Source organism: Watersipora subatra, chromosome 8 (genome assembly GCF_963576615.1).
Source record: "Watersipora subatra chromosome 8, tzWatSuba1.1, whole genome shotgun sequence".
Classification (NCBI taxonomy): Eukaryota; Metazoa; Bryozoa; class Gymnolaemata; order Cheilostomatida; family Watersiporidae; genus Watersipora; species Watersipora subatra.
Genome location: NC_088715.1, coordinates 19,971,749 through 19,982,204, shown reverse-complemented (window position 1 = coordinate 19,982,204; position 10,456 = coordinate 19,971,749). Strand labels below are relative to the sequence as shown.

General features: G+C 35.4%; 1 protein-coding gene across 1 annotated transcript; it reads left to right on the top strand.

Moving 5' to 3' along the window:
* The first annotated feature begins 294 nt into the window (after positions 1 to 294).
* LOC137402356 (E3 SUMO-protein ligase ZBED1-like) lies at positions 295 to 4,306 on the top strand. The gene is made up of 7 exons (XM_068088856.1): positions 295 to 517; positions 658 to 940; positions 1,971 to 2,119; positions 2,397 to 2,472; positions 2,791 to 3,179; positions 3,566 to 3,758; positions 3,964 to 4,306. Exons 1-7 carry the CDS (start codon positions 295 to 297, stop codon positions 4,304 to 4,306), a joined length of 1,656 nt encoding a protein of 551 aa, XP_067944957.1.
* Positions 4,307 to 10,456: the final 6,150 nt, after the last annotated feature.

Genomic DNA, 10,456 nt, shown 5'->3' with positions numbered 1-10,456 from the left:
GGGTTTTAGTACACGGATCCGTCGAGTAGTGTGAACAAAAACTCGGTCTATTGCGCCTGCGCAATGAGCACTGATTAGCCACGCGCCTGCTGAGATTAAACGCTTGAGTAACGATCGATAGAAAGTAGTAAAAATAATCAATGAACTGAATAGAATTATTGTAAATTTTAAAATATGTCCGATGTTTGGAAATTTTTCGCGAAAGATAGCATCACTATTGCTGATGACAGTGAGACAGTTAGATGTCTTTTGTGCAATTCAACTTTGAAGCATAGTTATGGCTCTACGAGTTCCATGAGAAGGCATATGCAACAGATTCATCCTAAACAATGGCTTGAGAGGCAAGATGTCGTTGGTACCGTTAAAAACTGTCAATTAAACTTCAAAGCAGCTAGGGAATCTGCTGCCTCAAAACTAAAAAAATTTGTGCATCCATCTCAGTCAACAATTGATGACGATGAAAGCCTTAGCAGCCAGTCAACGACAACATCTTTGGTTGTTGTTACCACTTCACAAGGTTTGCCATATACTATTTTGATATTTAAAACTCATTCAATAGCGAGTGTAGATAAATGGATAAAATTGTAAAATTTTCTCGCTTTTATTTATACCGTTATTGTTAGACCTTTCCTGTTAGTAAGTTAAAATTTGTTATAGCTGCACCTATTCTCATCGATGATGATGATGACTACTCAAATCTAGCTGCATTTCAAACTCCTATTATTTGCAAAGGAGCCAAACCTAGTTCTAGCGATGCCTGTGAAAAAGCAAAAAGGCAGCGATCTATCTTATCATCCTTTACGGAACCCTACGGAAGATACAGTGCTCAACATCGGAAGCTGACTTCTGCAATAACTCACTATATTTATAAAGATGGTGTTCCAGCATATGCTGTTGAAAAAGAATGTTTCAAAGCAATGATTGCTGAGTCTGATAGAAGGTATGAAAGTTAAATATAATATGTTAGGCTTCATGTAATTCCAGAACATGCCAGTTCGGTGAACATTAGTGTTTAGTAGCTATACATGTAATATTTATAGATTAATAAAACTGTTTTTGTGTGTGACCATTTTTCATGAAATGTAGCATATTATAATAATATAAATACTACTTGATATGGAAATATTTGCAGCCATAATGTATTTTTTATTTAATTATTTATGTTACTTTTCTCTGCCGATGGAACTTTGCAGTTACATAATAATAGGATCAATATAGAAATCAGAAAATGTGTTTTGGCCTTACATTTATCATTATTAGTTCACATCGTTGAATGCCATGTTGTTTGCAATTAGTCTTGATTTTCCATGTTTGCTAGGTATTCCATTCCAAGTCGACATCACTTCTATCGCTCAGCAATCCCTGAGTTATATGACAATGTGTATGGCACCATTAAGCAGGAGGTTGCCACTGCTCAGTTTTATGCTGCTACTACGGACATGCGGAGCTCACGCACTAGGGCACCTTACTGTGGGTTTATCATTCATTTTATATCTGAGTGGAAGCTTAAGTCAAGATGCTTGCAGGTATGTTTCAACACTAATATGCGGCATCACATTGCGAATTTGTAGCGTTATTAAAAATGAGTTTTTTTAGAACAAACCTCAATAAAGCGACTACCGCAAACCAACTAACAAAATTTTAGACATGTTAGCTATAATTGGGATGTGTATTTGCTTTGGAATTTCGGATTTCATTGCTAATAAAAATTAATTTTCATTGAGTTTCTTGTATTGGTTAGGTATATTTTTAGTAGTTTAGCTGAACAAAGTAACCTTCAGTAAATTTTAATCCTACTCAAAAAATTTTATATTTTGTTTCAACAATAGAGTGATGCAAAATGCTATTGTTTTGTAATTATTTTTAGCAAGAAAAGCTCAAGTGAAAAGTGTTACACTTTCAAATCAAATGACTGAAAGTGGCGATCCCATAATTTAAAGAATACATCGTAAATTATTATATTTTGCTAGGTTTTACATGCCCCCTGAAGATCCTACCTCTGAAAACCTAAAAGCTGGCATCAGCGGGGTAATTGAAGACTGGGGGCTGGATGAGGCTAAGTTGACTGCTATTTCCACTGATAATGCTGCTAGCATCATCAAAGCATGCAGAGATGGAGGTAACTAATTTCACACTAAATTTTATTGTTTTGACCCCCAAATTCGCCCTCTTGATTATCAAGAATTTCTTGTAATAGCAGTTAAACAATTATAGCTGCTGCTATATATATATATATATATATAGATTGACAAAACGCAGCCTTTTGTTCGTGTTTAGTCTGCTAATTCCATTTATACCGTACTTTTCGGACAATTAGCCGCTACTTTTTTTATGTTTTGAGCCATGCGGCTTATATAAGGGTGCGGCTATTCTGTGGGCTTTTCTTTCACCGTTAGGGCGCCTTAACCAGAATCTTCAGTGCGCTTTTAGGGGTGAAAGAGAATACGAAACAATGCCTAACAGTAGTGTTCCGTTAGGCGCTGGATTAAAAAGTGTGTGTTTATACGAAACAGCTAGTGCCTGACGACACGGTCTCGTTTTAATTAGCAAAGTTGCTGCCGTGTTAAAAAGCACCCTCCTGAGTTCTGCGGCCTATACAAAGGTGCAGCCTATGTATTGTTTTATTATCGTTTTTTTGAAAATAAAGCAGATGCGGCTTGTGTAGGAGTGCGGTTAATAGTCCGAAAAGTAGGGTAAGTGAATTGGTTCACATTCAATCCTTGATAAGCACACGAGTATAGTGAATGCTGACTAGTATACCTAGTTGTGATTGTTTGCAATGCATTACAGGTTGGACCAGAATATCATGTTTGGTCACCACCTTAACCTAGCAGTTGTAAATGCACTGATGGGCGACAAGGCAATAGATGAAGCCATTTCAAGCTGTCAAAAAGTGACGACCCACTTTGCTCACTCACATAAGAAGAGTCGTCTTCTAGAGGCTGCTCAAGAAGAACTCCATCTGCCAAAACATCATTTGCTAAACGAATGCCCTACGAGATGGGGCTCAAAGTTACCGATGATCAATCGCTTTCTTGAGCAAGAGTGTGCTGTGAAGAAAGTGCTTTCAGCCGATAAAAAGCACACCCATTTAATACCAACAGGAGAGGATTTGGCTACCTTAGAAGCCATCAGAAGTGCTTTAGAACATGTGGCGCCTTTTACTGACATGCTATCAGGTAGGTTTTGTAAACATGTACTGTTAATATGAAGATTGCCACTACAATCCTAAGCACCTACTATGAATGTGTTTTAAAAATTACCATGACGCATATGACCAAATGTAAATTAAACATATACTCTGCCATTGTGCTATTTGAAGGGTCTTTTATTGAAAATTAGATGTTTAAACAACAAAATTTTGTGGCCAAAAATAACATTTAATCATTATTTCAGGAAAAATAAAATTAAAACTTTTTAGTGATGTGGAATTGGGAAGGGCATGACTATGCTTACTCTTTCCCCTATACTGCTATTGGAGATATATTAGTAGGTGTTTTTTTATGTTAGCCATATTGAGGCCATATATACTGTGATAGTCATCTGCTAAATGCTTTACTTATAGGTGAAGATGCAGTCACAATATCACTTGTTCAACCGACGGTCATACTGTTTAATAAACTTCTAGTGCCGGAAGAGAGTGACGTTGCCTTGACTCGACAGATCAAGTCCTCCATCTTAGAGTACATCAACAAGCACCACCAGCACAATGCTGATTATTGGCAGCTGCTTTCAAAATGTAGCTTTTTAGATCCAAGGTGAACAATTTCTACTGGCATTTTAGTGTGACATAGCTACAAAATACATAGCATAGGCTACACTGCAGGTACGAAGCTTTTAAAACAATGCTGTATAATACTCTACAGGATGAAAATAACATTTTTCCGCTGATACCTTAATCATTAGTAGAAAACACAGCATTGTAATATAACATGTTGCGAAGGTTTCTTTTGGAAATTTTAGATTCAAAGCTACCCACAATGAGAGTGTGACAGATATTATACTTCATGAGTGTGAACAGCTGGCTCCAGATGTACGAGAAACAATCACACTAGAGTCTGCCACCACCAGCTGTACTGCTTCAGCAAAACACAAAAGTTGGGGAGCGTATCTTAATGCTCTCACTACTTCGCCTGCTCTCACTACTGCCAGCGTTGACCGGCTAGGCAAAGAAGTTTCGTTATTTACAAGTCTACCGACAGTGGCTGAAAAAGACTCTGACCCTTTGACTTGGTGGAGCCAGCATGAAACTTCCTTTCCTTGCCTCGCAAAGCTTGCTAAGAAATATTTGTGCATTCAAGCTTAGAGTGTTGCCAGTGAAAGACTGTTTTCAACCGCTGGGAACATTATCACAGCCAGACAAAATAGCCTAAAGCCTGCCAAAGTTAATCAACTATGTTTTTTATCCACAAACCTGGCATCTCTGTCAAACAAATTCCATAGCTGAGATTTTTATTGGGTTTATGTTTTTTTTAAATGTTAGTAAAATTATAACATATGTTTTGTCTATAAAGTAACTGTTCATTAATCTTACACGGTAGAAAATTTTCGAGTTAAACACTTTGCAATCGTGTCTGTGCAGGTATTATAATTTCGTCAATGTCAATTACCCAACCGAATATGGTGTAGAGTAGTGTAGTTTTTAGGACATTCTTACCCTTCATTGTCTGTTTTAAGCTTTGGTGTATACCATCAGAATCTTTGTAGTTATGAAACAAAAACAAGTTTTTTCACTAATAATTGCAAATTAAAGATGTGGTTGCGTCAAAAAATTCGATTTGATGAAATTAAGACCGATAAAAGGCTAAAACATCAGCTACAATTTGATGCCATTTTTGTCTTTGTAGACCAACCCTGTCCAGAGATATATGCGTTTGAATGAGACCTTTTAAAAAGCTCATGTTCCAGCGGGTGCTTCTTTCGTGACGTCACAAGCAATATATCTGAAAAGAAACCACAAGCGATAAATATGAGGTCGCTCCCTTAGCCAATCATCAGCGCGAAATTTTTATATAGGCCGTAATAAATGTTATCACTCGTAAAACGCGTTGTCTGTGATCTCAAATTTAGGGATTTTTCTCTATTATTAAATCGCATGGACATCAATATTTACTAAATTAATTAACATTGTTACTTTAATGAATTACTCGATCGACACGTTTTATTGACGAACAACATACCTACATGTAATAATGTTATTGTAAAATTGCTGTAAAGTTGCTGCGAAGGTGACTCTGAGTTTTATTGGCATCAGGTAGTTAAAGTTCTACCGAGGAAGCTCAAAGAATGGAGGTAAATTTATCTTTTTCTTTTGAGTCTCCTATAGAGTTTCCTGTTGAGATTACATTCAGATTATATTTCCCTGTTTGAGGCTAAAATGTAATTTCCTGCGCGTGCGAGATACGTATGTACAGTAAGTTCTTAACGGCTTCTTTTTAATCTTTAGCATCTAGCTATACAATGGCTTAGATTGATGAATATACTAAAGGTAATATTTTAGTACTCATTAATACATGTACTAATTAATAAAATTATAACTTTTGCTATCACTAATCATCGTTTTATATGTTTTTTATCAGTTCACCTAGCTAAATTTGCTTCAAACTTTCTGTGGCAGCTTTATCTAGTAAATTAGATTTATGATTTAACATTAGATGTTCACTTTTCACTTGTAGAAAGTGAAGAAAATCGATCGATCAATGCAAATCTTTAATTTCCAAAACCAAAGCTCCGAATCGCTGGCTTGGCGTACTTGTGCCTTTGTTAAACGTTTATTCATTTTTAAAATTACACTCGCAATCTATTTAACTCCCAATTTGGAAGCTGTCAATAGATATGCTTTAGAATGACATATCTATGAATGACATATATTTATTGCATTTGTTTTACTGATTACAGGATGTTTATGTCGTCCCACCAGCCGAAGCAGCTTTGTCAGTGTGGAAACTGTCATAAAGGGGAAAGAGAGACTTGAATGTGTGCTGCATAAACCATTATGTTTTGTTTGAGCTTGTTGCAGTAGATGAATTTGTTTTATTGTATCAGCTAAAACTATGTAAGTGACCCCAACTTGATGAATATTTTTAATAAAAGCTTCATGCCAAGATGAAAATACTTTTGCTTGTAAAAATTATATAATAAAATAATATTGTTGAAGATATGCAAAACATGATTTGCAGAATATTGTAGTGAATTGGATAAGGTATATGGATGTCCGCAGAACTGGAGAATGTGAGTTCAAATCCAGTTTGCAGCAGACTTCTCATCCTTAAAACTCTATCCATATCTATATTCTTTTCAAATACGCGGTTTGCTTATTTCACTTCGGTAGTATTCGGTAAGAATACTACTAATAAGAAACTAGTACGTAGACGGTGTAGGCAATGATATACAGCCCCGCCCAAAGAATAGGCGACGAACATAATGTGGGCGGACTTATGGGAGGCTGTATATCGTTAGTATGAGTAGCTGCGGAACTGTGCTGATACAAAGACCTCGTTCTACATAGTTAGCTTGACAGAATTACCGCAGACCGAAAGAATTGGTAGTCGGTACCCAAATGTTTACACAACATTTGGAGAAAGTGAGTAGAACAAATTTTCAATTTTCGTTATTTGAGGCCTTTGAAACATTCATAATAATGCATCTGTAGCTGGATTTAAAATTTTATTTTAGCCAACATGGGCAAATACAAAATAAGATATATGCCAATAGAGCCGCGTAAGACTAGACTTTTATCGCAAATAGCCGATGTGAATACGAGAGATAGAAACAGGTTGTATAACGCGTGACATCATTTTGGGCAAGTCTGGGCACGTTTTTGTGGCCTGAGCGTTTTTACCGCGATCAGACTTTTTCGATTTTAATCTTCAAATATCTTGGCAATGAGATTGCGTAACACAACAAACAACTTTTTTAACTGATAGAGAAAAAAAATGCTTTCTTTTAAGATCAACACAAATCTGACGCAACCACATCTTTAAGTATATAAAACAAGATTAGCCTGAAAGTAAGGTGCACTCGCATATATTGAACAGCACACATTTTAGCTACATGGATATTTTAAAAATTTTTGCTCATAGCTTGTGTCCATTTTAAATGATATATTATTTGTATGGAGTTGTTCCCTCTAGCCGAAAAACTAGTACGGTAAGCAGTAGGCATAAAATCTGTATCAACAAACCCGATACCCGAAAAACCCGTAGACAAGAAGTACTCGTGCCCAGCAATACTAGCTACCCGATACTCGAAAAACCCGAACCGAAAGAGACGGGTCTAAACCCGTTGGCCAAGAAGTACCCGTGCCCATCACTAATGCATACCATTTTCTCTAATATTTGATGATTTAATAGGCTAATACTAAATCTTCTATTGCATTGGTGATTTACCTGCAAATATTTCATATGGATACTGATGACTCTTTGGGTTAATAATAAACCCCTGTTTATTATCTCGTGTAGCAATCGGTTGATATGTCCTATATCTTTTCAAAATGTTTCATTGCAAAAACGCTTTAATTCTTATGGGTATGCAATTTTTAGGTCAATTTCATATCAAAATGTACCAGAAACAACATTTAACGTTTGATTTGGTTCAACATTTAACCACTTGCTCATTAAAAATAAGCAAATTTTGTGCCTTCACTCACTGAGGTTCCCATCACAGCATTGGCTAGGCTCACGTTTGGCAAATAAGGTATTAAACTCTAATATAATTTTATATGGGCTAAAAATACATTTCATTAATCAATCTTAAAGCAGTGATAGCTTTTCACAAATATTTTACTGTTTACAAATACCGTAAAACCTCTAATCGAACACCACCTCTATTTGAACGCCACCTCCAACTGCTCGCCACCTAGAAAGAAGAGTTGAAAAGTATACCGCCACTTTCCAATTGAATGCCACCTCCATTTGACCACCACGTCGGTATTATTTGACCTTTAAAAGCCCATAATATCAACTGATCAGTAAAAAAGTGTCCACAAAATCGTATTAATAATGAATCATTTATATCAATGACAATTAATTCTCTCATTGTCCAACTCAAAGGCTTTCATTTTTTCACGTAAAAACTTTGAAAGCAACACCATAGGAATAAATAATAACTTTATCACTCTAATAGGAGTTCTTTGTTTAAAAAATAGAAAAAGTATAAGATGAGTCTGAATAGGGAAGCTAAGTGGGAGAACAACAAAACTGAGCTGAACTAGCAAGATAGCGAAATATTGCAAAATAATGGATGCGTGTAATTATTTCATGCTAAAACTGATCTACACGTCAGAGGGACTGGTTCGGAATTCTCAGAGCAATGATTGTTAGGCCCAATTTGATTGTTCTATACTTTCAAGGATTAAACCAATTAAAATGCCGTGATTGTTATGGGAGAGCACGTTAGTTGGCTTAATTGACCAATGGCACACAAGTCGATTTCATACGTCATATATTGATGATTACCAAAACACTTATGTTTTTTGGTAGACCTGTGTTTGGCTGGCTATATCTCAGCTTCTGGTTGGTTTATCTCCTTGATTCTTTTTTTAGAACATCAGTCAACACCTCAAGATAGATGATAAATCATAATAGTATGATGCTTTCTCTATTCCTTAAGGCGGTCGTGATACTTCGAAAAATGTTAAAGACGATTTACATTTACGATGGTATATGAACAACTAGTTTTAGGCTAAAAGTTGTACTTAGCGAGCAAAACTTTTACGCTTTACATTTGTGTAAAATGCAACGGGTAAAATCTGCTCAGCTAAAAAATTGTGTCGAAGCTAGTATCGACTAGTTCAGCAGTGCAAAAAAAGTGTTGAGACTAGAAAATATTGTGGAAGTTATTGAACAACCAAAAGATGTTCGTTTCATCGAAAGCAACAATCAGAACGGAAATGGCCAAGCAAACGATATAAATATTTTTGTTTCAAAAATGTTAATTTTTGCTTCATGTATTCAAAGTATGGTTCGTTTATGTCATTTGTTCATGAATCTACCAATAACAATTATAATCTATCAAATTTGTTGCATTTGATAGATTATTGATATACATGAATAACTTGTAAATTTGCAGATTTATTGCTTATTACTTGATAGCACCATTGAGGTAATCAGATCTTCCAATGAATCGACAATTGTAACTCCTCTTTTATTGTACATAAAAAACCAGTTTTGGCTGAAAACTATAGCAAACGTATCAATAAGTGCAATTAGCATTAATGCAACATTGGTAAACATGGATATAAAATAAAAACATATCTTCAAACTTAGAATGAAATAAAAATTGAACGCTTCAACAAATTGCAAACAAGGACACAGGCTATAATACATGTGCAGGTTGATTGCAAGCATTAGATATCAACTGGAAGAGATGTTTCTGGGTTTCTCAATGCATATTTATTAAGATGTCTCTAATAAGTTGCAGGTAAGTTGGCTATCGAAGACCGATGTGCAATTTGTGATTTGCCAATGGTAGGGAAAATAATGAGGAAGGAAGAGTATAGTTTGTATTGAAAAAAGCTCGTTTCCTGTTACAACGGTTCCTTAGTTGACTCACTGGCCATCCTAGTTGTTACAGATACCTGTAAACGCTATCACCACAAAAACTTGAGCTGAATTGAAATTCACTGTTACTAATATCGTCTTACGGTGTCAATGGATTATTGTTTTTCTTATAGCAGACACTATTTTTATTATGACTCGTAATTTTAGAAAAAAAATGTTTTTTTGGAAAATTAAACCAAAAATGTGTGCCTGGCTCCATGTACTGGGCTTAACAATAAGTTTAACAGGTTTCTGAAAGTAAAGGAGCTCTCTTTATCTTGTAACACCAAACTACTATGTATGTTGTACTTACTGCAGTAGTTGGTAACTTATTACTAAACAGTAGTAGGTGTAAAACAATACAAAGAATGTGATAACTATTCACAATTTTGTTTCAACACAAAAAAGCAACATTTTGTAACGCAAAAAGACTATGTGATACTCATAATTAGCAGTAGATGTACAACAAAACAGAGTAGGCCCTATGTGATATATGTTCATTGTCTGTATACATTGCAAAGTAACATTGTATGTGTAACGCAAAGTAATACTTGTAGCAATTGACAATATGTCTACAACACAGGGTATCTGATACCTATTCACAATAGGTGTGCATGCACAACACAGAGTATGTCATCACCATTTGCAGTAGACATAGAACACAATGGAAACTTATTATCAGTGGGTATATAAGACAGAATATATGTAATCTGTTTCAACTAGAAGACAGGCATAAAAGTATAGATTGGAAATAATGACAAGCAATCTGACAAGTGAAATGAAAACAACGACTGCAAGTACCTGTCCTTGTCAATATGAGGCTAAAAGATAATCATCAGTTAATTTGTTAGTGAAAAGGTGATTATATCTGTTGGCTCAAAAGTTATACATCTCCTGTGGTATCACTTGTCGCAAGT